Source organism: Heptranchias perlo, chromosome 12 (assembly GCF_035084215.1).
Source record: "Heptranchias perlo isolate sHepPer1 chromosome 12, sHepPer1.hap1, whole genome shotgun sequence".
NCBI lineage: Eukaryota > Metazoa > Chordata > Chondrichthyes > Hexanchiformes > Hexanchidae > Heptranchias > Heptranchias perlo.
Genome location: NC_090336.1, coordinates 22,732,363 through 22,759,571, shown reverse-complemented (window position 1 = coordinate 22,759,571; position 27,209 = coordinate 22,732,363). Strand labels below are relative to the sequence as shown.

At 43.4% G+C, this 27,209-nt stretch overlaps 1 protein-coding gene across 1 annotated transcript in view; it reads right to left on the bottom strand.

The window, feature by feature from the left end:
• Nucleotides 1-24,260, bottom strand: part of LOC137327885 (caldesmon-like) — a 66,298-nt gene extending 42,038 nt beyond the window's left edge. Inside the window, exons 1-10 of the mRNA XM_067993775.1 lie at nt 24,206-24,260; nt 20,425-20,504; nt 19,206-19,304; nt 16,869-16,960; nt 13,839-13,952; nt 13,329-13,383; nt 11,395-11,457; nt 11,004-11,071; nt 10,814-10,907; nt 9,120-9,266 (exon numbers count right to left, since the gene is read on the bottom strand). Coding sequence (XP_067849876.1) covers nt 9,120-9,266; nt 10,814-10,907; nt 11,004-11,071; nt 11,395-11,457; nt 13,329-13,383; nt 13,839-13,952; nt 16,869-16,960; nt 19,206-19,304; nt 20,425-20,504; nt 24,206-24,233 — 840 coding nt within the window. The 5' untranslated portion in view covers nt 24,234-24,260. The remainder of the gene's footprint in view (nt 1-9,119; nt 9,267-10,813; nt 10,908-11,003; nt 11,072-11,394; nt 11,458-13,328; nt 13,384-13,838; nt 13,953-16,868; nt 16,961-19,205; nt 19,305-20,424; nt 20,505-24,205) is intronic.
• Between the last annotated feature and the right edge of the window lie 2,949 nt (nt 24,261-27,209).

Below are 27,209 nucleotides of genomic sequence, written 5' to 3'. Positions count from 1 at the left end.
GCGTTGTCTGAACTCTGTAGCCTGCCTGACAATGACTGGATCAAATTGCACATTCCAGAGAACTTGAATTGCTCTGCAGCAGACTGGATCAAATTACACATTCTGGACGAAGGGTTGCTTGAGTATTGTCCTCCCACATCCTGTCGGTGGCAATAGCAGAATATGTTACTGCCACTATAGTGATGGCAATCACTATGGTGGCCTAATAATTGTCTTTTTAGCAATTTTCTATCATTTTCCTATTTTTCTCCTCTTTTGAAGGCTCATGAGTGACTTATGCTGGATATTGTCAGCTGCTGGCACCTGTGGTACAAGAACCTAATCTAAAACAATGGAGAATGGGGAAATTGTAGGATAATTGTCCTGAAGGCTCAAGGTACAAAACGTCGAACCCTCAACACTCTTCTTCCTGACAGATTCTGCTGTGGACATTATCGGAACTTTCAGAGACACCCAAGGTCAGTGACTAATTGGTATGTCCCACAAATGGCACATACCCCATGACACAAAGTTAGCTGGGTACCACCATAATACCAAGTGGTCATTCTTCATGTCTGAACTTAGAAAATGGGTGTCAGCAGGCTATCACAGCCAGCCCCATTCTATTTCCAGGGGTCACTGGAAAGCAGTCAGGATCAAGAACGTCTCAATTTTAAAATTTTCATCCTTATTTTCAAATCCCTCCATGACCTTGTCCCTCCCTACCTCTGTAACCCCCTCCAGCCTCAGAGATCTCTGTGCTCCTCCAATCCAGCCTCGTGCACATCTCCGATTTTCATTACGCTACCACTGGCAGCATTGCCTTCAGCTGCCTAGGCCCTCAGCTCTGGAATTCCCTCCCTAAACCTCTCCACCGCTCTACCTCTCTCTTCTCCTTTAGGATGCTCCTTAAAAATCTCTCTCTTTGACCATAAGCTTCTGGTCACCTTATATCTCCTTATGTGTCTCATGTCAAATTTTGTTTGATAATCGCTCCTGTGAAGCGCCTTCGGACATTTTACTACATTAAAGGCGCTATACAAATGCAAGTTGTTGTTGTAGTAAGTTAGCTGGGTGGAAAGTGTTTTTCATCTGCTCCATCACCAAGACTGCCGACCTTCACCTTCATAACATCGCTCTTCTCTGGCCCTGCCTCGCCTCAGCTCATCTGCTGCTGAAACCCTCATCCAGACCTTTGTTACCTCTAGACTTGATTATTCAAATGCTCTTCTGGCCGGCCTCCCATCTTCCACCTTGGCGACATCATCCAAAAGTAGGTCAGGTTCCACAGGTACGCTGACGACACCCAGCTCTACCTCACCGAATCCTTCACTGTTTCTGATTTATCACACTGCTTCTCCAACATCCAGTATTGGACGAGCAAAAATTTTGTCCAACTAAATATTGGGAAGACCGAAGCCATTGCCTTTGGCCTCCGCCACAAACTCCGTTCCTTAACCACCGACTCCATCCCTTTCCCTGGCCACTGTCTGAGGCTGAACCAGTCCGTTGGCAACCTTGACGTCCTATTTGACCCGGAAATGAGCCTCCGACCACACATCTGCTCCATCACCAAGACCACCTCCGTAACATCACCTGTCTCCACTCTTGCCTCAGCTCATCTGCTGCTAAAACCCTCATCCAGGCCTTTGTTACCTCTAGACTTGGCTATTCCAATACTCTCCTGGCCGGCCTCCCATCTTCCATCCTCCGTAAACTTGAGCTCATCCAAAACTCTGCTGCCCTTATCCTAACTTGCACCAAGTTCACTCATCACCCCTGTACTCGCTGACCTACCTTGGCACCTGGTCCGGCAATGCTTCGGTTTTAAAATTCTTATCCCTGTTTTCAAATGCCTCCATGGCCTCACCCCTCCCTATCTCTGTAACCTCCTCCAACCCTACAATCCTTCGGGATTTCTATGCTCCTCCAACTCTTGCTTCTTGTGCATCCCCGATTTTAATCGCACCACCACTGGCAGCATTGCCTTCAACTGCCTATGCCCTAAGCTCTGAAATTCCCTCCCTAAACCTCTCCACCTCTCTCTTCTCCTTTAGGACACTCCTGAAAATCTACCTCAACTGTCCTAATATCTCCTTATGTGGCACAGTGTCAAATTTTGTTTGATAATCACTCCTGAGAAGTTCCTTGGGATGTTTTACAGCGTTAAAGGCGCTATATGAATGCAAGTTGTTGTTGTAACAGACAGAAAGGAAACCCATGGAGAGTTGAATAGTGTCAAGGTGAGCACAGAAACGCCCGCTTACCCTAACGTCAGTCCCGTAATGTCAGGTTTCGTGTATGAATGATGTGAAGTTACCTCAGCTGATTTGGGGCAAGTATGAAGACTAGTACACATTTACTGATTTAAATGTATGCGACCACTGTGACGGAGGCAGAGCTCGGTTCTGCCTCACAGTAAAATTTCTGTATAAAAGTTTGGTTTTATTGATGTGACTTGGAAAGGCAGATAAATGACATTTAAAGATTGGCTTCAGGTTGCTGTATTTTTTTTTAAGAGGTATCGGCCCCGAAACTCCTGGGCCTGAGAGGACATGATACTGGATACTTTAAATGGGAGGGCCAGAATTTGGGGCAGGACCCAGTTCTGCTGGGTCTCTGCTGCTTTTTACTGATCAGCGAAAATTCTTGCACCCAACCCTTCTGCTCTGATATCACTGAAAGAAGTGGGATAATGTTCCTCACCAGAAAATCCCACAGGTCCCACCATTCTTGTGGCCTGCCAAAAATATGCTTAAATGATGCAAGGGTCATTCTTAAAATGTAAACCTAGACAGATGCGTTGGGAAGCCATATGGCTGTGAGGGCATCACTGACCAGCTCAGTGTCTACATGTGCACTTTCCAGTACTGGATGGTGACAGGGAGTGGGATCTCTACCTGTTTTTTTTTTCCCCTCCCAAGCCTACAGGAGCTGGGCACAATTATAGCACCTCAACTGCTACCCCAGGTGAGATCAGTTTACTCAGTGCAGGCCAAGGACCTTATGGTCTGTTTGCTTTATTGCCTTTAGCACAGAGGTTGGGAAAGACAGAGAATGAACCTCCAACGGAGTGACGCGCTAACAGAGTGACGATATTCAACTGGGAATTTGGTGAGTGTGGGAAGGAGGTGCTAAGTGATTTAAACCAAAGAACTATAGACTAATGCTGAAGGGAGCCGCAGGAGGAATCAAAACAAGGCAAGGAGGAGCGCCGAGGGTTAGTCAGTAAGTATGTAGTTCATTGGTTGGTGTTTTTAGTGATTATTGCGGATAAAAGGAGCGGGAGCGGAGGCCCGAGAGCAGACAGAACGAGACCAGTGACTGAGAGCAGAGCACATAAAGCTGAGACCAACTCAAAGACAGGCAGAAGTTTAAAAGAGTGACATCAGAGGACAGCTGGTTGGTGACGAATACATTTTTTGCTTTCTAAGATAGGGGAGTGGTTTAAACTAACAACTTATAACTTGCTAATACTTTATTAAATTAATAACTTAAACTAGTTAAATTAATTTTAAAAATAACTAAAAATAAACCAAGTGAATTAATTACATAAAAACTTTAGTTAAGTAAATGAATAAAACAAGGTTAGATAGAGATGGCAGGGCAGGTTATGTGCCGTAATTGCAGCATGTGGGAGTTTGTGGAAAGCAGCGTGATCCCAGGCAACCACATCTGCAGTCAGTGTCTGCAACTCGAGGAACTTCAGCTCAGAGTTGTTGAGCTGGAGTACGAGGTGCAGGCATTGCGATGCATGAGTGAGGTGGAGAGTTACCTGGACACTTTGAGCCAGGAGGCAGTCACACCCCTTAGATTAGGTAGTGGTTTAGATTTGGTCAGTGGTCAGGGACAGGAGGATGTGACTGAGAGTCAGGCAGGTGTGGGGACCCTAGATGCAGTGATGGAGGAGCCTCAGCCTTTGCCCTTGTCCAACAGGTACGAGGTACTTGAAATCTGTGTGGATGAGAACAAAGACTGCAGGGAGGATGGCCAAACTGATCACGGCACCGTGGTACAGAAGGCCATTCAAGTGGGGGGAGCAAAAAGGAATGTGGTAGTGTTAGGGGATAGTATAGACAGGGGGATAGATTCTGCTCTCTGCAGCCACAACCGGGAGTCCCAAAGGCTGTGTTACCTGCCCAGTGCCAAGGTTAAAGACATCTTCTCACGGCTGGAGAAGAACTTGAAGCAGGAAGGGGAGGATCCAATTGTCGTGCTCCACATAGAAACCAATGACATAGGTAGAACTAAGAATGAGGTTCTGCTGAGGGAGTTTGAGGAGCTAGGGTCCAAATTAAAAAGCAGAACCTCAAAAGGTAATAATCTCTGAATTACTGCCTGAGCCATGCGCAAATTGGCATAGGGACAAACAGATTAGATGGTTAAATGCTTGGCTGAAAGAGTGGTGTGGGAAGCAGGGTTTTAATTCATGGGGCACTGGAACCAGTATAAGTAAGGGATAAAAGGGGTCTTTTGACATATATATTAAAGCTTAAGACTGTGGGATGAGGATGAATAGGTTAAAATGTTTGACTAAGTTAAAGAAGGCAAATCAAGGCAGTAGCCTTGAGACCGTAACTAATTTAGTACAGCTGCCTCAAGACAAGGAGAAAAGGGATGTCAGTTGCTGCAGTTAGCTGAATTTGAGAAGCTGGGCAAACATCTTACATCCTGACCAGCCACAAACGAGGTAGTGCGAGATGGTGGGTACTAGCCCATGTGAGGGGTGCACCTACACACCGGGAAACCGATTATAAAGATAGCCCCGTCCGCAATCAGAAACACAGTCGGGAGAGATCTAAGCCACTCAATACCGAGGGACTAATGTTGCCTTAGGGCCAACCTTGTCTGGCGGGAGGGACGCAGAGCCTGGCTGTCCAGTCAATCACTAAAGTCACCTGGATGGATAATATAATGCATGATTGACTGTTAACTACTGCTTGCAGGATTATAAATATTATAGTGTAATATGATTATGTGCTATTGCTCTCAATAAAAACTCTGTACACTAGACTTTACCAATATGGTCTTGAGTCGAATTATTGGGCATTGATTGAGTCCTTGCGGGGTACTTAATTACTAGTACTCACTAGCATACATCTGAGGGTCTCAGATCTCAAACCAATACTGGGGAAAGAGGGAGCTGTTTCATTGGGATGGGCTCCACTTAAACCGAGCTGGGACCGGTATCCTGGCAAATCGAATAACTAGGGCTTTAAACTAATAAGGGGTGGAGGGGAGGATTCAGGTAAGGGTGAATTTGTAAGTCTAAAGAGAAAAGTCAAGGTTGTAGAGCAGAGTAGCGATTTGGGTGAAAACAAGCAGAGTGCGACAGGAAGGGACAGAGAGTTTAACAAAAGTAATAGGGCATTAGTAACTGAGATCACATCAGGGAAAAATAATAAAAAGTTAAAATTAAAAGGTGCTATATCTAAATGCACGAAGCATTTGTAACAAGGTAGATGAATTATTGGCACAAATAAAGATAAATGGGTTTGATCTGGTAGTCATTACTGAGACGTGGTTGCAGGATGACCAAGATTGGGAACTAAATATTCCAGGGTACTTGACTTTTAGAAAAGGAGAAGGCGGGGGGGGGGGGTAGCCCTGATAATAAAGGATGAGATAAAGACAATTGTGAGAAAGATCTTAGCTCAGAAAATCAGGATGTAGAATCGGTGGGTGAGTGGGTGGAGCTAAGAAATAACAAGGGGCAAAAAACACTGGTGGGAGTAGTTAATGGGCCCCCAAACAGTAGTTATAGTGTTGGACAGGGTATAAATCAGGAAATTAGAGGAGCATGTAACAAGGGTAATGCAATAATCGTGGGGAACTTTAATCTTCATATAGATTGGGCAAACCAAATTGGCAAAAGTAATTTGGAGGACAAGTTTATGGAATGCATTTGAGACAGTTTTCTAGAACAATGTTGTCAAGGAACCAACTAAGGATCAGGCTATTTTAGATCTAGTATTGTATAATAAGACAGGGTTAATTAGTGATCTTATACTTAAGGATCCTCTAGGGATGAGTGATCATAATATGATAGAATTTCATATTGAGTTTGAGAGTGATGTAGTTAAGTCCGAAACTAGAGCACAGCTCCAACAACACTCGAGAAGCTCAACACTATCCAGGACAAAGCAGCCCGCTTGATTGGCACCCCATCCACCACCCTAAACATTCACTCCCTTTACCACCGGCGCACTGTGGCTGCAGTGTGTACCATCCACAGGATGCACTGCAGCAACTCACCAAGGTTTCTTCGACAGCACCTCCCAAACCCGCGATCTCTACCACCTGGAAGGACAAGGGCAGCAGACTATATCACCGTTCCTTCATAGTCGCTGGGTCAAAATCCTGGAACTCCCAACCTAACAGCACTGTGGGAAAATCTTCACCACAAGGACTGCAGTGGTTCAAGAAGGTGGCTCACCACCACCTTCTCAAGGGCAATAAATGCTGGCCTTGCCAGTGCTTGCCCACATCCCATGAACAAATAAAAAAAAAACTAGGGTCTTAAATTTAAACAAAGCCAATATGTAGGTACGAGGGGCGAGTTGGCCAAGGTAGATTGGGAAATTAGATTAAAAGATATGACGGTAGATAAGCAGTGGCAAACATTTATGAAATAATTCATAGTTCTCAATGAATATACATTCTTTTGAGGAATAAAAACTCCACGGGAAAAATGATACAACCATGGCTAATTAGAAATTAAGGATAGTATTAGATTAAAAGAAGAGGCTTATAATGTTGCCATAAAAAGTCGTATGCCTGAGGAATGAGGGTTTTAGAAATCAGCAAAGGATGACCAAGAAATTGATAGAGAGAGAAAATTGAATATTTGAGTAAACTAGCAAGAAATATAAAAACAGATTGTAAGAGCTTCTACAAGTATGTAAAAAGGAAGAGATTGGCAAAAGTGAACGTGGGTCCCTTAGAGGCAGAGACAGGAGAAATTATAATGGGGAATAAGGAAATGGCACAGACGTTAAACAAATATTTTGTATCTGTCTTCACAGTAGAAGACACAAAAAACATCCTGGAAATAGTGGGGAACCATGGGAGCTAATGAGAGTGAAGAACTTAAAGTAATTAAGATCAGTACAGAAAAAGTACTGGAGAAATTAATAAGACTAAAAGCTGACAAATCTCCTGGACCTGGTGGCCAACATCCTAGGGTTTTAAAAGAGGTGGCTGCAGAGATAGTGGATGCATTGGTTTTGATCTTCCAAAATTCTCTAGATTCTAGAATGGTCCCAGTGGATTGGAAGGTAGCAAATGTAACCCTGCTATTCAAGAAAGGAGGGAGAGAGAAAACAGGGAACCATAGGCCAGTTAGCCTGACATCAGTAGTAGGGAAAATGCTAGAATCTATTATTAAAGACGTAGTAACAGGGCACGAAAATCATAATTTATCAGAGTCAACACGGTTTTATGAAAGGGAAGTCGTGTTTGACAAATCTATTAGAATTTTTTGAGGGTGTAACTAGCAGGGTAGATAAGGGGGAACCAGTGGATGTGGTATATTTGGATTTTCAAAAGGCATTCAATAAAGTGCCACATAAAAGGTTGTTACACAAGATTAGGGCTCATTGGGATTGGGGGTAATATATTAGCTTGGATAGAGGATTGATTAACAGACAGTAAACAGAGAGTAGGAATAAACGGGTCATTTTCGGGTTGGCAGGTTGTAGCTAGTGGGGTGCCACAAGGATCGGTGCTTGGGCCTCAGCTGTTTACAATCTATATCAATAACTTTGATGAAGGGCCCGAGTGTAATGTATCCAAGTTTGCTGACGATACAAAGCTAGGTGGGAAAGTAAGCTGTGAGAAGGACGCAAAGAGGCTGCAAAGGGATATAGACAGGTTGAGTGAGTGGGCGAGAAGGTGGCAGATAGAGTATAATGTGCGAAATGTGAAATTATCCATTTTGGTAGGAAGAGTAGAAAAGCAGAATATTTTTTTAAAAGGTGAGAGGCTAAGAAATGTTGGTAATCAGAGGGATTTGGGTATCCTTGTACATGAATCACAGAAAGTTAACATGCAGGCACAGCAAGTGGTATGTTAGCCTTTATTGCAAAGGAGTTGGTGTATAACAATAAGGTGGTCTTGCTGCAATTATATGGGGCTCTCATGAAACCACACCTGGAGTACGGTGTACAGTTTTGGTCTCCTTACCTAAAGAAGGATAACACTTGCCTCAGAGGGGTTGCAACAAAGTTTCACTTAGATTGATTCCTGGGATGAGAGGGTTGTCCTGTGAGGAGATACTGTGTATAATGGGCCTATATTCTCTGGAGTTTAGAAGAATGAGAGGTGACCTCATTGAAACGTATAAAATTCTTAAAGGTCTTGACAGGGTAGATGCTGAGAGGCTGTTTCCCCTGGCTGGAGAGTCTGGAACTGGAGGTCATAGTCTCAAGATAAGGGGTCGGCCGTTTAGGATTGAGATAAGTAAAAATTTCTTCATTCAGAGGGTTGTGAATCTTTGGAATTCTCTACCCCAGAGGGCTGAAGATGCTCAGTCATTGAGTATATTCAAGAGTGAGATCAATGGATATTTGGACACTAAGGGAACCAAGGGATATGGAGATAGGGCGGGAAAGCGGAGTTAGAGGTAGAAGATCAGCCATGATCTTATTGAACGGCAGAGCAGGCTCAAGGGGTCGTATGGCATACTCCTGCTCCTCTTTCTTATGTTCTTATGTTTAGGTGTCAGCCTTGGCTCGGTGGTAGCACTATCGCCTCTGAGTCAGAGGGTCATGGGCTCCAGCCCCGGTCCAGAGATGTGAGCACATAATCTAGGCTGATAATTCAGTGCAGTAACAAGGGAGTGCTGCATTGTTGAAGGTGCTGTCCTTTGGATGAGATATTAAACTAAGGTTTTGCTGTCCTCCCAGGTGGTACTACTTGAAGAAGAGCGGGGTATTCTCTCGGTACCCTGGTCAATATTTATCCCTCAACTAACATTATTAAAACAGATTAACTGATCATTTATGTCATTGCTTCAGTGGGATCTTGGAAATTGGCTGCTGTTTATCTGTGTATATAAATGCAAGTTTTTTTTTTACTTTCTTTGCTCAATACACTGTCAAGGGAGTGCATAGCTCCTTCAAGTTCTGAAAAGGACTTACTCTCTCTGGTGGAACCTCGGCGTCCTCCAAGTCACTGCCCTTCTTCTTCTTCTTCTCCTCCTCCTCATCTTCTTCTTCCTGTTCCTCATTGCTTTCCTCTGAATCAGCCTCTCGATCCTCTCTGTTAATCAGGCTCTGTGGGAATTCCTTCATGGGACAGTAATACCAGTCTGTTTATTCACTACACACCACAAAAGCTGCAACAAATTAATTCCCATGCACAGATGAAGCCTCCTGCCTGGCAGTGAGAGATATGATTAATGTCAGAAAAGTTGACTGAATGCCTCATATACACTGAGGTCATGAAGTCAGTTTTGTGATTCAAATGTAAATTGTATCTCTTGCTGGTCATGAAACTTTGATTTTATTCCACATTTAATGTATAATGGTCATTTTTATATTTGCACTCCTCCTCTCTTACGATGGAATGCCAACTGCTCTTTGTTACTTCGTCAAGCTGCCATGCTTGATGTGTGAACCAAGATAGTGAATGTTGGCAGGTTACTTGACTGTGAAGGGAATGTCACAGCTAAGTCCGATCCTGTCCTTTCCCAGACCAGGAACTGAGTTTAGTTTCATCCCTGTCTGTGTGGCTCAGTACTCAATGAATATTGAAAGTACCCACTTAACTATCATGAGTGCTTTACATATAATTTTCAATGGAACCATCTGTTTTATAAATATAGCAAAGGGTACAACAAGGAAATTGTACAAGGAATATAAGTAGGTTAAAGTGTAAAAGCCACTTGAAGATCAATCATTGGATAATGAATAAGCTTTACAACAAACACATATCAACCTCAACAACAGCTAGGGGGGAAAGGGAGGAAAATCTCCATCAGATTAAATCCAAAGACCCCAAAAGGCCCAGGCCTAAGCCTAGTCTGAAAGAGAACATAGGCCTGCCACTAGGGACAGTAGTGTAAACATGGCTTCTGACTGCCAGACAATACTAATTGTCTTTTTATCAATTTTCTATCATTTTCCTATTTTTCTCCTCTTTTGAAAGCTCACGAGTTACTCATGCTGGATATTGTATCACAGGTGCCAGCAGAACCTCATCTAAAACAATGCAGAGGGGGGAATTTAAAGGATAATTGTCCTGAAGGCTCAAGGCACAAAACACAGAACCCACAACACTCTTCTTCTTGACAGATTCTGCTGTGGACATCCATCGGAATTTTCAGAGACACCCAAGGTCAGTGACTAACTGGTATGTCCCACAAATGGCACATACCCCATGACACAATTAAGTACCATCATAATACCAAGTGGTCATTCTTCATGTTTGAACTTAGAAAATTGGTGTCAGCAGGCCATTCAACCAAGGTGGGTATCACAGCCAGCCCCATCCTATCGCCAGGGGTCACTGAAAAGCAGTCAGGATCAACAACCCTGAGTGATTTTCTCTTCCCTAGCCCAGGGCCACGGAGACCAATTGTGATATCCCTACAACCACCTCGCCTGTAACCAACTAACTCAGAGCTGGGACTGTCCTGTTTATGTGGCTTAGCTACATATAATTACCCATTTTTATTCAAGTTTTCTTAATTTCATTTTGTTGTGTACTTCACCAATTTCTCAGTATGATGCAGTCTCCCATTAATAGGAGGCAGTAATATAAACATGGCCTATGACAGATAGGTGATAATTAATTCAGCTTTATCAGTTTTGTAATAAATAAATGCACTTACTGCTTCTCTAGATACAACGTGTAGCTCTGAGTCAATCTGACAATCCCTCGTCTTAGACAGAGCTGGACTCCATGTGACCTGCTGGGATTCTAGGCTGTAACAGTAACAAGAAAATGTATTCAAATCCCAGCCACTGATGACACTGTAACCAGTAATAACTGAGTGTGGTAGTGAGATTGCTTCTACCTACCTCAGTGCACCTTTCCTCTTCAGATATTCTACTCGAAACTTCCACCGTCTTCCATGGGTCTTTGCAGTCTGTGTACAGAGAGCAGATAAATTGCCACAGGATCAAAAGGAATGGCTTGCTCAGTCGAGTACAGCATATAATGTCTCTAGATGTTGATCTGCTGTAAATATTGTTATACTGTACAGTTCATGTTTTAGTTTTATCATCACTAGCACCTTGGAGTACTGTGAACCTAACTGGCTCAGATGCTGGACTGCCAAGTCTGCCAGGGAATATAATTGGTTCCAGTCTGGATGGAAGATTGGAACATCTAAATTTAATTTCTGGACCTGGATTATGCTCAGACCATGCATCGTCTGCACGGACACCACAGTACTACAAAATTACATACCATCAGCTTTCCAAATAACATCTCCCAGTTCAAGATTCGGCGTTCCCGAGCAACCCTTCTAGCCTAAAGAAACAGAGAACATTGTAAGAGATTAACAAAAAAGGAACCGAGAAGCAGAATAATAATCACTGACAGTCAGGAGTGGACTGGCTCCCCCGAAAGGCACGCGATTCTTTGTATTCTCACCGATAACCATTCGGGGGGGCACTCAGGATTCACGATTTTCCATATGGCCAGTCTGCTGCTGTTGACGGTACCGGTATCAGACTGACTATCAGCATTGTTAAATTACAGTCCTATCATCTCTGGGTCCTGAACTCAAATGCAGCCCAGAAAGGCGGCATGACGGTCTCCTTCTGTCTCTGATGAAGGAACAGGACTGTTTCATGAGTTCCGACAGTAATCGGCCACCTCATATCCTGAATTCAGCCCAGGCAGTGGACCGAACTGGCAAAACTTTTTTTTTAACAAAAAGTATTTACTTTTCTTTGGGGCTTCAGGCTCCACTGGCCTGACTCATATCCGTCCATCTGGAGGCTGGTATGCCTCACAGTACCAACCTCCAGAGATGAGCGGGTCCCGACTGAGCTACTGGAGTGGGAACTCTGGCAAGGGATTCTCCACCCCTGCCTCTGCCCCTCCAACAATATGGCCTTGTAAGTAGTGGGCAGAGGTCCGCCCCTTACAAGGTAAGTCAGAAATTCCGGAAAGAGTGGGAAACTACGGAACTCCTAAGGAATTTTGGCCCCAACAACTTTTAGATCAGTTGCATGGAGGTTCTATACTACAATAAATCCTGTGGGATTGAAAATATATACCTGAAGATGCTAAGCAAGATTAGGGAGAAAATCTACACAAAGTGCTGACAGTCATTATGAGGAATCAATGAAAACATGGGAGTCACACTGGATTGGAAATAAGCCAATGTGGTCCAATTTTCAAAAAATGCAAGAAAACAAACCCAGATAATTACAGAACCATTAGTCTTACATAAATAAATCAGCAAAATAATGGTATTGATCATAAGGACTGAACTTGAGGATTACCTAAATAAAAATCACCTAGTAAATGGCAGCTTCGGGAGGGATAAACTAAAAAGCGTATGATGCTGTGCTGCTTTTGAAGACTGAAGTGATACCTTGTGTAGAGGGTTTGCTGTACATTTCTCGGGCATGTAGACATAGCTTACATACACCCTGAGGCAAGGATAGACACATAGATCCTGTGACAAGGATAGAAACTCTTGAATGTATGGGGAGTTAGAACTTGCCCAAGAAAGTGATTTAATATAAGAGAGCAAAAATCTAAGGTAAGAACATTTATAACCCAAATCATAACAGGAGGTTATTCTGGAGCACTGTTTAACCATGATTCTAGGACAAGAGAACCCAGATACAAATTAGTAAAAGGCAAGTTCAAGGCTGATGTCAGGAAGCACTTCTTCACACAGAGTGATTAATCCCTGCAGTGATCTTCTGCGTAATGTAGTGGAGCCAAAAATTCTGGAATCATTTGAGAGGCATTGAATGCTGTGATGTAGATTTCGGGAGATAAAAAAGCAAGATAAGTTGAATGGGCTAACTCATCTGTATTTATCTTTGTGTACTCCAACCCAGAATAGCACACCCTACTGCACGAATGTAACATTTTCTTCTCCCACAGTAGTCGTTCTTGTTGTCCAAAAACCAGGGACATTAAGGCCAATCTTAGCATCCATACAGCCACTCAGCTGAGATCAGGTATAGGCACAATGGCCTCCTCCTCTGCTGTACCATTCTATGATACAGGTATCTCAGCATGGAACAAAGGGTTCTTTTGTTGGGTGCTTTCCTGGTTTGTGTGGCTCAGTTACACACTGCCTTGACTGATTGACTGGCATTCTCTGGTACACTCGCCCCCACCCCACTCTGATGAACTCTATGGAGGAAACTTACATGAGCATCAAGCAGCTGCAGTCGCCTCACTGCCACACCCAGCTGATGCTTCTTCCTGGAAATGTAAAACAGAAAGATTTTATTAAAAGTACCACGTAGCAACCACCTGCACCACTGGGAGCAGATGTGAAGAAGAGGATTGTCTTTGGGACCTCATATGTAGTGTGGCATGGTGCTCCTCCGATATTGGGCTGTCGGTTTCAGATGGGCAACGGCCCCATCCTTGCAATTTGGGACAGATAAGGGTCCTGCTCTGCCGCACTTGAACTGGCATTTTGAGGCCTGCGACTTTGCCTCAGCCATCTTTAAACCACATTCCCATGGTTCAGAGTTAAGGTCCAACAGTCCTGTATGCAGAAGGCATATTACAGTTCTGTATTGACTCTCAGATCTCAAACTTCTGGTCTGTCTTGCATAGCATCACAATGGGGTGGTGTCTTTACCCACTAGACCATCGAGGGAACTATCATCCTGTCACATTTTTCCATTGTGAAAAGCAGGCATCCATACCTCTCATGGTCCGCGTATAACCTCTCCAGGATTTCTTTCTTCTGTTCCCATGGAGTAGCATAGAAGCGTACAAGACGGACCAGCTCGGTGGTTGGAGCATACATGTCGGAAGCGCTGGGCCATTGGAAACACAAAAGGGTGGGCGTTAAAGAACGGAATGATAGCAGGAAGTGAACAGACTGTCTCATTCAATAACTTCTTCCAGAAAAACAAACTAAAGGATTGGAGTTGTATATCTTTAATTTGAGTGACCCGTGTAGGTCCAAGATGCATACATCACTAAGGTTGAAAAGGGCAGGATGGAAAATGAGGTAAATCAAAAAGCAACGATTAGATGTCAAGCTTGGGTTTTAAAAGCCTCTAGGTTGTATGAAAAAGAAAAAAAAATTGAAGGAGATAAGGAGTTCCATAGTTTTGAAATCCAGGGATAAAATGGGGTGAATTTTCACTTTTACTGCCGGGTGGAAAACAGGCGATAGTGGATGGGCCGACCGTTCTACACACCGCCCCGTTTTCATTTCTATTGACTGCAATGAAAACAAAAATCAAGCAGTGTGTAAAAAGGACGGCCGATCCACTATCGCCAGTTTTCCACCTGTCGATAAGTAAAAATTCACCCTAATGAGTTAGAGACAGTGTCATTACTCTTGATTTCATCACAGTGAGGATATAAGAAGGGGGAAGAATATGTAGGACAGGACATTTGCAGATAAGGTACATTTTCTAATATTTGTCATCAATGTACAACATATCTGAAATATATCTCACTTCAAACATGATGGGAGCATGAACAGCAATAAAACAGCGTGCTGCATCTCACTACACACGTACAACCCCTGTAAGTCTAATACACTTATTGGGCCCATTTTCCTTCACTGCGCTCCCAGCACGTCAGGCAGAGTACAACTGAAGTGCGCTCCACCTGCCTAAAGTTACAGGTTCAGGTCATCTGCATGGGTGTGACATTCTGTTGGCGCAGTCCCATCCCTTGTCAAGGGCCTGGGACAGAATGGGGGTGGAAAGTCAATTGCTTTTTGCGTGGCTGAGAGGCTTTGAACAGCAGTAATAGCCGCTGACCTTGGGACCTTCTGGCTCTGATGCCCATCCTGCTGACCCTGTTAAAAAAAAGTGACTTATCTCTTTTGACCTCCAAACTTTCCTGCTTGCCCCTTCTCGGACGAACTGTGGGTATCCCTATGTTTGGACTTCTGCCAAGGAGAGAAATGAGGCAGGAGTTGCAGGCACCCCACCCCCATTTCGGGAAAGTCCCAGAAGGCAATTCAAAAGGGGACAGAGACTTGGTGTCATGGGTCTCTGCAATTTTTCTTCTGCTTTGCCTCAAGCACGAAACAGAAGAAAAAAGATCCCCTTGTCTTCAATGGAAGAATCTAATACTGGGGCGAACCATCCGATAGCTGCCTAGGTCAAGAGGAAACAAGGTACAAAAAGAACTACAGCATTAAAAACAAGAGTATGGTTCTATGGGTGTCAAACACCCTCAAATGTCCATTCCTTATGTGTGAGGCTAGACGGTGAGGGGGCAATTTTCAGCGGGTACCTGCCCATTTAACGACAATAATACGAGCACCAGGATTCTGAAAGTAGGGTCGTAGTTTTGCCCACCCGTTCCACACCATATGCCAGTTTAGGTCAGGCCTCCTCTTAGGCATCCAGCGTGGCTGCCAAAAATCGGCATGCGGCTGTTTAATATATGCAAATTAGGGTACTGCTCGTTTAAGAATGTAAATACCATTTTCAATAACTTTAGCATGCTATTCATCACTTGCGCAATAGATCCATAAGTCATGGGCGAGAATAGTCGGGAGGGTGTCATTTCCAACACTATTTAAAGGGAACATCAGGTGCTCTCAAATAAATCGTTGGTTTGTTTGTTTTGACTAGAACTGTGCTGCTTTTGCTATTTTGGCTTGTTTGCTGCTGTAGCTGACATTAAACTTTCCGAAAAAGTATCTTGTTGAGTCTGCAATGGAATTTTGACCAGGAGCTTCTAGCAATCTTCAGCTTGGTTTTATGGCGTTAGTGACTGGGATGCTATTGTGGCTGGAAGTGGAGGAGGAGGAGGAGGAAGACAAGCAGCAGGCAAGAATCCAGAGACCTGCAGCTATAGAGAGGAGAGGCGGGCGGAGGAAAGTTCACAGGAGGCCTTACCCCACTAGAGTGCACAGGTCAAGAGTTTCATAGCTGATGCCAATAACAAGAGCGAGCAGCGCTGACAGCTCATCTTCACTATGGAAATCATGCATGCACTTCAAAATGACACATGCCTCACATCAGCAAATTCAGGCTGTCATGTCAGATGCAGCAACCACCTCACGCCCGTTTTGGACACTACTTAAAAATTGCCCCCTGATGTCAACAGGCTATCTGAATGTGGGAGATGTCACAGCCAAGCCTGACCCTGTCCTCACACGATGTCCATACAAATGCGCCTTCCAACAGACTTCACTGGATAGTGATCAGGAGCTGGTACCCTGGCCAAGTTTTAGCCTTCCTAGCCCAAGAGCACTCAGGCAAATTGTAGTGCTCCTGAAGCTGCCCCAGCTGAGATTAGCTAACCCAGCACAGGCTAGAGATTGAACCTGATGCCAAACTTTAAGCCTTCCTTATCTATATAGCTCAGTATCACATCAGACAAAGTGTCTTTGCACACTGAACTTTTGGGGCAACTCACAATATGGGCTTTTATAATGATGTGGAGCATTCAAAGTTCAAGGGAACACTCACACTTTCTTCGATGGTCTCTTTTTAAAAATCTATTGAGAAACCTAGGTGAAGGGTCAAGGTTCATTGTGCAGGACACCACCAGATTAGGAGAGAAGATACGGTAAATTAGGAAGTAGTAGTTAGGCAATTCCAAAGCTTGGGTTTTAAAAGTCTCTAGATTGTAGGAGACAGGGAAGACTGCAGAAGTTAGGATTTGCACAGTTTTGAGTCCTTGGGGAAGAATGAACTAGAGCAGGAGATGGTGCAATGAGCTTGACTTCAACGTAGTGCGGATGTTTGCAATACCTGCGGAAAAGCCGCCCTGTGGTAATGACTAAATGGGCCAAGAGGCTGCTGGGAAGGGCATGACTCAGAAGTTGATCCTTGAAGTCCAGAATCTGTTGGAAAACCAGAGAGAGGAGAAGTGATGAATAACTGATATTGATTTATGCTCCATAATGGTGGGAAGTCCACTCCATTCAGTAGGATTCAAAAAGTATCACTGAAATATAAGGCCCAATTTTCTGATGGCAACAAAATCAGGACTGTGGCAGCAGCAAGGAAGTTAGCCTCTGAGTTTTGCTAAGCTGGCCTCTTCTAATTTAAAAGGCTCCTTGTATATGAAAAACAGGCACAGGAAGCCTGGCCAGCAGCACGATTGGGGTGGGAAATCCAGCAAGGCAGTTGTTCTCTGCTGCTTGCCATTAAAGGGGAGTGCTTTTTTTTTATTTGTCTATCTTTTCTGGTAGGAATATTGGAGACAAGGAGTAAAACATCTCCATTTGATGATGGAACCTGCTGCAGGAGGTGCAGCAATAGAGGGTGGCCTAATTTGGAGGGGATGGTCACCCATCTGTCAAAGCAAAGGTTAAACTGCTTTGACAGAGGTTGCGGATACAGGGAATAGAGTCTCCCAAAGAGGAGGAAGCTTAGAGGTATCAGCAAGCATACCAAAGTAGCTGCACTCATGTGTCCACACAATATTTAACTATGGCAACATAGTTCACAAGGCACAAACCAGAATTGGGAGCTGCAGAACCCTCAGCCAGGTAGGATACAAAGCATGGAGATAACTGAGGCTCAGATAGTCAACCAACAGACAAACCTATTTAATTCTAAACAGGTAAATGAACAGTATTCAGCACAAATATTAGGGGAGATTTTCCTGAATCTGTTCCCAGGAGCATTGCATTGCCTCAGTGCAGCACATATCGGAAAATTGGGCACGTTAAGCACAGACTTGTAAAGGAAACTGCCTGAATTTCCGATATTTGCTGTGCCCAGGGATCGCCTGGGTCCAGGTATAAATCATCTCTATTATGTTTACAGTAGTTACAATTCTTACTGTCCTTCTTGAAATCTCTAAACAACAAAGATGCTTCTCCTGCACTGATCTTTGAAAGATGGTTGCTCATTTCTTTTGTGGTGAAGCACTACCATAAGCCACTGATTTAGCTCACTCCTTCTGCTGGCTTCAGACTGACTGCTAATCTGAACCCAGTAGCCCAATATAAGTCCACAATTGGAACCACTTGGCCACAGAGCTGTACATCAAAGGGACTATAAATAATCTTTGGCCATGCACCTCTTGCAGACCCAACCCATGTCTTCACCCCAGATACCGCTGCCAATCTAAACCACTACCCTGAAATGTCAACCAATTAGGATGTTTGAAATTGAATGGGATGGCTTGATTCCTTGATCTGTCAAATACTTTGAATGACCTGCTAGGGTCTCCATCCAGGTATAAAATGAGCAACGAAAGTGTGCACACAAAGGAATTCCTGAACTACACATATCTGTTGCCTTGTCCTGAGATGCAAAATTTAGCCAGACTGTAATGTAAATTCCTTACAGGTTGCAGAAAACAGCTACCAATAACTGGTCTTAAACCTGTGTGTGTACTACGGCCAACAATAAAATAACAAGTAAATCATCTAACAGGAACAAGAAGATTCATTTTTGACACAGTTCCCTTGTTCCTCACTTGCTGCTGGTATTGACTTCTTGCTGAAGTACGGTTCTGCTGATGGTGGACTCCAGTATCTCGTCTGCCCAAGTGGCCATTATTTGTAATGACCCCAGATAATGATTATAAGTAGGCTATTCAACAGAGGCAGGGCATCACAGGGCCTGCTCCTGTTCTAACACAACATCTACAGATGCGTATTTTCCAACAAGAGCCACTGGATAGCTCTCCCAGTGGCTGAGGAGCTAAATGCACCATGTGATGTGGTACTGAGACATCCAGACCAGGAAGACCCCAAATTCAACCTCCTGTCTGCGCTGAACTAGCCAATCTGAGCCAGAGCAGCAGTTTGAGGAGCTGTAATTGATACCAACACCCCTGAACTAGAGAGAGGAAAGATCAGCCCGAGTTCCAGCTGCTGATCACTGGAAACTGTACACTCGGCAGTCAAATAAACTGCCAACAATCAAACGCACAAAGAAGTGTCACCTAAGTGAGGTACCGGGTTGTAATCAGCACCCGTAAAACCATACCCCAGCAAGAGAGAGGAGGACGGGAGAAAACTGGTACACAAAAAAGGTTACAGGTCCACGTAGGGCACTCAGACTAAAAAAAGGACCTCAGGGATGCACTTTGAGAAGAAGTTGTGAATAGACAGATAATTGTGGGGGTACCTCATTGATGCTGCTCTGCAGTAGTGCCAGTGATGATAGGACAGTGTCACACATAGTCTCAAACAGCACATGCTCCTTCGCTTCCACCGTCTTTGCATCCTTCCAACAAAAAACAGAAAACAAGTTTTAACACCATCACTGTCTCATTCAGACTGAGGACTCCATTTAGATGGAGTCTCATGTTTTATATGATTTATAGTGTTAATTGTATTCAGGTGGTGTGTATCAATTGGGGCTCTCTTGTATCCATATATATGCGAGCTTATCTAGGGTGTGGTGTGTGTAATGTAGATCTCTGTGAATAAAGGCTTGGAAGCAACTGAGGACCAGGCTCTAGTGTTCTATCCTTCACCACCGGGCTATCCAGCTTATAACATTTCACCCTCAGAACCAGTTTCCGAGAAGCAATCTCACCTTCAGGATCCCCTTTGAACAAGCCTCTCTATCAAGGCATCTTTTAAAGATGGAGTGTCACCAATAGAAACCTTCTTTTGAGAGAATATCGCTTTCTAATCTGCCTCAGGTATCACTGAGACATGCACCTTCTATCGTCACGTGCAACTCCGTGGCAACTCTCATTCTCATTTCTCCTTACTCTCACTGCTGTTTGGTGGCCTCATTTGGGGGTTCAGAGAAGTCAAGTCAATCACTACACCCAAAGCGTGTGGAAGGGGAAGGACAAAATGGGAGAACCAGAAAGGATATATGACAAGACAGCTAATTAGAAGAGAAAGAAAATGGACAGGGCAGAAGGATAATGACTGGGGGATGGTGACGAGACACAGTAGAGAGGGTAATAACTGGGGAGAGGAGAGGGAGAGACCAAGGTAAGCAGTTCAGTGATTGTGGAGACATTTCATGCAGGATGTTTTAAAAAAATATAAAAATTGTTTAGAAAAATTTGAGACACTGTAAACTGAAACTGAGATTTTTAGAAACTGGCATTGTACCAGAAAAATCTCAACAGTTACTGAGCTGGTATTAAAACAGTAATTTTACTCAAAGGACAGAGAGCATGAGAAAGGGCAGCTTTGGTAAAGTAGAAAATGTCCTTGTGAGCTTCAGCTTCAGCTTCATGCATAAATATTACCAGGGAAATTCACTGACATGTCAACAAGGTGGCTAAAATCCATGTGCCATCACCTGGCCTGCCGTGCACTAATGCTGCAGTTTGATGAAAAGGGACAAGCATTCAGGCACAAACTATACTTCACAGTACCTCTTCAGCAGGCCCGTCTGTCTCTTTGTTTGTCCCCTCTTCTCCAGTCCTGGACAGCAGGTCTGTTGAATCAACATTACCTGCAGCATCAGAAGGAAAATAATCACCACAAACACCCTGAATGGAGCCACGCCAGCAGGCTGAACACTCCTAAACCATCAGTATAGTTTTATTTTGTCCCAACAAGAAAATGAATGAGAAGCAACTTGTAGGGTACTAAACAGAACAGTTAATTCCTGAGCACTATTTCATGTTAAACCATGCAGGACAAGGGGATGTAGGTACAAACTCATAAAAGGCAAGTTAAGGATTGATGTCAGGAAGTACTTCTTCATAAAAAGTGATTGACACCTTGATTGGTTTTCTGAGTAGGATAGTGGAGGCAAAACTCTGGAACCATTCAAAAGGCAGTTAGATGCGGGGGGGGGGGGGACTGTTGGTTTGAATGGAAGGTGAGCAATTAGCTGTCCTGGCCTCCCACATCTGTACTCATCTGAGAAAGTGGCTGATCCGTAAGTTTCTCTGACATTCTTTGTTTTCCCCAACTTTAGTCCCCTGCCTCCTGAAGGTACTGGCTCTTGCTGTGGTCCAGTTCCATATGTACTAAGCATCCTCTGGTACCTCACCCAAGTGACTATTCTTCATGCGTGAGTTTAGACAGTGAATGTCAGCAGGCTATTCAACTGAGGAGAGCATTACAGCTGAGCCTGATCCTATCCTCACTCAGTGTCCGCGTCCTTGCACTTTCCAGGAAGGAGGTAATCCATGTTCAGGAACCTTGTCTGATAACACAGGGAATCAAGTGAGAAATTGACATTTTTTTTAAAAAACAAGAATTCTCTGGATAGCCCACTTAATAACCAGACTATCTGGCCCAAGACACGATGAATGATAATCTCAGTGACCTGGGGACTAGATGAGTGGAAACTTCATGATAAGGGAGGGTAAAGTGAGATAATGAGCCATCCCTAAATGTGCTCATCAGTCCTGAAATGACATGTAGCAAAAAGAGACCAAAAGGGGCAAAATAATAATTGAAGGTTTGGGTGTAAGCAACAAAATGCATTTTAAATAGTTATGTCCTGGCAAACAAGTGTGGAAAGAGTTAACATTTCCAATCCAGAAATTACAGTGAGCATTCCTGGTTCTCAGAATGCACATGGTGCTCGGGGTTTCTTTTATAGATCATGACCAACATGGAGCATTAGAAGATTTCCCAAGATATCTTCCTCCAATGACCTCTTGTTTTGGTCACCATGCCTCCAGTTTTTGGATGGTTATTCTGATTTCTGAGTAAGCATTTCTGAAGTGTGAACCAAACACAAAAACAAGTTTTGTTTTTTTAAAAAAAACTAGCGGTTCTCTTGTGACACTACTCACCATGAGTCAGAGATTGCAAGCATGGAGGTCCTGGGTTGTGGGAGTGGAGAAGGGGTGCACAAGGCCGCTGTTAGGATTTGGAATTAAATTGGTAAGAGACGTGCTCAGAGATGGTGAAGTGAGTATTTTTGATTGGTTTCTAGAAAATATAACCCAATTAGGATTTTTGTGTGATGGACCTTTCACATATATGACGAACCCACACTGAATGCAAGACTTTTTTATACACCTGCATATTTATCCAACATTGCTCACAATATGTCAGGGGATGCACTAGTTTATAAGGACGGGAACATTATAGCAGGTAAAACACAACGGGGCAGACTTTTCTCTACTTGCGCCTGGGTGCAGCACATAGAGAAAATTTGGACAGGGAGGATCGCACGCTGGCAACGATGCCATGCAATGTCCAATCCTCCAGCCCAAATTTCCTCTGTGCTATGTACCTGCCGATCCTTTGTGCCCAAACACAAGTAGAGGAAAATTTACCCTCCAATGTGTTATTCTGCTGCTAAAGTGTTAGTGTATGTCAATTTAAGGCTAACAAATCTAACTGATATTAAGCAAACACTGGAGGTCCATTCAAAGATTAAGGCTCCAGATCTGGCTTTATCTGTGGAAAGGTCAATTAATAGCCTGCAGATACTGTGGCTCTGGTATTTTCTGTTCATGGAGAGTTTCCCCTGGCCTACCTCTCTTTCAGGCACACAGGACTTGAGTTCCTGGAGCTTCTCACAGTTATCAGTCTGATTCAATGCCCACAGCCAAATGAAGAGGCTCAAACCAACTAGCAGACTTCAACTTTCAGGTTGCACTATACAAACACTTAGTGGGCAAAATTCCTCAATGCAGATTAGGACAGATAGGTCAGACACATGCAGATGAAATTTAATGCAGAGAAGTGTGAAGTGATGCATTTTAGAAGAATGAGAAGAGGCAATATAAACTAAAATGGTACAATTTTAAAAGGGGTGCAGGAACAGAGAGACCTGGGGGTTTACGTACATACGGGATCCTTGGTTTATAAATAGAGGCATAGAGTACAAAAGCAAGGAAGTTATGCTAAATCTTTATAAATCACTGGTTAAGCCTCAGCTGGAATAGTGTGTCCAATTCTGGGCACCACACTATAAGAAGGATGTCAAGGCTTTGGAGAGAATGCAGAGGAGATTTACTAGGATGATATCAGGAATGAGAGACTTCAGTTATGTGGAGAGACTGGGGAAGCTGGGATTGTTCACCTTAGAGCAGAGAAGGTTAAGGGGAGATTTAATAAAAGTGTTCAAAATTATGAGAGGGTTTGATGCAGTAAATAGGGAGAAACTGCTTCCACTAGCAGGAGAGTCGGCAACCAGAGGACACAGAGTTACGGTCGTTGGCAAAAGAACCAGAGGGGAGATGAGGAGAATTTTTTTTTTACACACAGTGAGTTGTTATGGTCTGGAATGCACTGCCTGAAAGGGTGGTGGAAGCAGTTTCAATAGTAACTTTCAAAAGGGAATTGGATAAATACTTGATGGGGGAAAATTTTCAGGGCTGCAGGGAAAGAGCAGGGGAATGGGACTAATTGGATAGCCCTTTCAGACCCAGCACGGGCACGATGGGCCGAATGGCTTCCTTCTGCGCTGTATGATTCTAAGCAGCCTCCCTTCTGAATCCAATGAAAACTGCCACATTTGGGAAAGAGCATATAATAGATCAGGATTTTTTAATGATTGATGGAAAAACTAGTCATTCAGGCAGTATACATGTTTGTAACTCCCATCTTGTATGCTCTGTTCAGCAACTGAAAAGGACTGACAGTACCAAAAGCCAGGAAGGCATTTATTAGAATGAACGAATGTGATTTGAAGATAACTGTAAATTTGGTTTTCTTGTATAAAAAGCACAAAATAAATTCAATCTTGAGTTTTTGAACTCTCTGAGGTAACTTTGACAGGACAAATGGTACAATTAATGAGATACATGAGGTTGTTTATTTAACACAACAGCATGTTACGAATATCTGAAGAATGGTCACTTGGGCAAAGTATTGGAGGGCACCTGACACCCATACTCCCAACAAGAGGCAGCACCTTGTAGCGAAGAGGGGAAAATTAGAGGCGGGGGAAGAGTGAGGAAATAATACATCTTCAAATAATACAGTCTTACTAAAGCACTCAGGGCTGAAAGCAGTTCCATTCTGGCGGAGTCAATGCATGGCCCTTAGGAAACAAGCAGGAACTGCCCATTAATTAAAAAAAAAACTTTCCTCACGATGGAAACTTCCCCTTAACCTGACGACAATTCCCCTTTAAGATTTCAGGAATGTAGTTGGAGAATGGATCCAATTCCTCAGCTCCACCATAACAGCGGACTCTCTCCGACAGTCACTGGCCTTTTTTTAATCCTCTGCCCTTACCTGCTGCGGTCTCCATGTTCAAATCCATTTCACAGGCCGGCTGCTGTGTGCGGTATCTGGTTGCCCGGAGACAGGAGGGTCGAGGCCGTGGTCCTCCCGGCCTGCAGGTGGCGCACCCTCACTGACCTGAAGGTGGCTCTACCAGGGCCACCGAGTCCCCTACTGGCTGCTTTATGGGCAAACACCCCTCTCAAACATTACAGAGTCAGGATCAGCTTCCTCAGACACTAACAGAGCTTTTATTTTCAAACCCTTCACACAACTCTGGTTACTCGACAAGTTGTTAATTTTTTTTTTGAAATTGTAAAATAGTGACACTTGGAATGAGGACTAGCCTTTGAGCCTATCACTGCCACATCTGTAGCATTTGATATTGGTCTTGACTAGCAGCCCTGCATTCCCCAAAATAAAGGTGATTGGCTTGTGATTTTAGAGAATGTAATTGTCATCTTGCACTCAAAGGGGATTCACCAGAAACATTAACCTGTCCCTTCTCTTTACAGATGCTGATAGACCTGCTGTGTATTCCCAGTATTTTCCGGGGTGTTTTGGTTGTGCTGCAACACCTACCAATTGTATTGTTTCCCATCTTCATTGCCTCTCTTTTTGGTTCTGCATAATCAATGTATCTGCTTCTTGCTTTCTCTTCAGGTGAGTGAGTCGAGTTATACAGTGCAGCCCCCACTACTTGGAAGGTAGTGTCCTTTTTGCCCAAAGAGCAAGGAGCAAAAGGATGATGGTTGAAGAAGGAAAGTAGAGGAGATAGAGAGCGAGAAGGAAGGAAAATGAAGGCTGGATGGGAAGTAAGAAGGAGAACAAGAAAGTGAAATTATACCTAGAACAGTCAATCCTAGTTGGATGAAAATGTTATTATTGGGAGTAAGTCTGAGTTTAATATAGCTGTATAGTAATGTCTTGTAAGAGCTCTATATTCTATACTAGTTATAGAATGGAAAGCCTGGCACTGAGGCCTAGGAGCAAGAAAAAGGCTGGGGCTATTTTGGGGAGTTAAGGGCCAAGTAGGAAGCTGAGAAGAGAATGCACTGTCAGTCCATTCGTCAAGAGGCTGGACAACACAGACTACATCTCTGACCTGATTGCTCCCTGCTAAGCATGTTATTAGCAATAACCAATCAGAAAAGGCTACCTACGATCAATCAGGGTTCAGATTTAGTGGTTACGAGGTAACCATGGGCCAATACAACACTCAAAATGTCAGGATAAAAAATGTAGATTTCAGCGGTGTTTAACAAAAGTGTAACATTGTGGAGGAAATAGTGCATACATTTTAGGTGCTCTTTGTGTCACTTTTTCCCATTTGCAATTACACAAACAGTCTGGATGAGTTCAGAAGGAAACAGAATTTTGGATTACTGCTAATAGGTCTCCTATAGCATTGGACACAGTCATCCAAGGCCTACAGTATATTGCAGTTCTGCTCCTTAATCCTGGACACACCTCTGCTGCTGCTACCTCTTGAGTTGGGGGATCTCTACATTCTCCCACCTGCTGTGCTACTGGTCCCCATATTAATAATGGTCATGGCTATGTTTTCCCTCGAGTTCTGTAATCTGATTGGTCACAGCTAGACCTATCTGAAAGCAAAGGGGGACCCAACAAACTGAGAATTATACAGACACAGTTTTTTTTATCGTATAGGCACATAGACAGACAGATAAATAGTTAGCCAGATAGATAGGACTGAATATTTTTTGTATGCCAATTCTCATCAATTCCTTAAGTAAAGCACGAGCTAGCAATGTGTAGTGTTTGGAGTAAACTCTTATGTGTTTTAGGCACAGAATATAGCTGATGCTTGTTGAATCCATGATGCATGTTTTATTTAACTGCATACATACTACATGTAGCACAATGTTATTGCCCTGAACTGGCTTTTCCAATTGTATATTTAAAATTTTTGAAAATTTTATTTCATAAGACATCTATACATTTGAATCTTCGAGAAAATCTAATTTCTCTCATCCCTTCTCTTCAGTCAGACATCCTCACAACACATTTCCTCCTCATTTTCAGATTTTCTAAACAATAATCATTAAGCATTGTTTAAATAGAGAGCATTGTATGTTGTCATTCATTTGCCATTGCCTTGGACAATGACATTGCATTTGTCAAACCCTTTTACAGGTATCAATAGGCACGTGTTTTTTAATATTTTTATTTTCTGAAGCCAATTGTACTGTCCCTACTGGTGCCTTGGTTGGGATCAGCTAAGTTAGCACGGAGAAAGGGTCAAATCTCGGACCTTTGTGGTCTGCATGGCTCAACTGCTCACTGGATAAGCTCCCTTGGGGGTGCCCTCCCTGTGCACCTCTAAACAAGGTCCTTAGACTTCCCAAACCTATGCTCATAGTTGTCTAGCTCTCTCTCTAATCACTTCATCAGTACTGCAGCTCATGGTTTGTCCTCTCACTCTTTCCGTTGACTCTCTCCTCGCTCCATAGCAATAACGTTCTCCACTCCTACAACCCTATTTACTGTTTTGACAATGATTTTACTCATCAAATTTGCTTCAGATTGCAAACCCTAAATGCACACAACCTTCATTCCTCTCATAATACAATGATGGACTCACTAAATTTTAATCTCTTCCATGTCCTCTAATTAGGCAATGAAGGTCTTGCTTCTTTCAGTTCTTAGAAGACAACGCTTCTTCATGACTCTTGCGAGTCCAACCCACACCTCCCACCTTTAATGGATCTGACTTTAGTCCTTTTTTGATTATTGATATTCTTGATCTCACTGTCTCATCTGATCTCAAATGGAGCTCTCACATTTATTCCAATGTCGCTGCTAAAGCTGCCTTCAATACTTTAGTATGGTTGATGTTCCTCTAAACCTTGTTCTTCCTAAGCTGGCATCCTACACATTCTTCTTTCACCATTCATCCTGACTGTGTTAAAATCAAGACATATCACACTATCTACCGATCTAACTCATTCATAGGATTTCAAAACTGGAATTCCTTATCTCCCACCATCTTCTC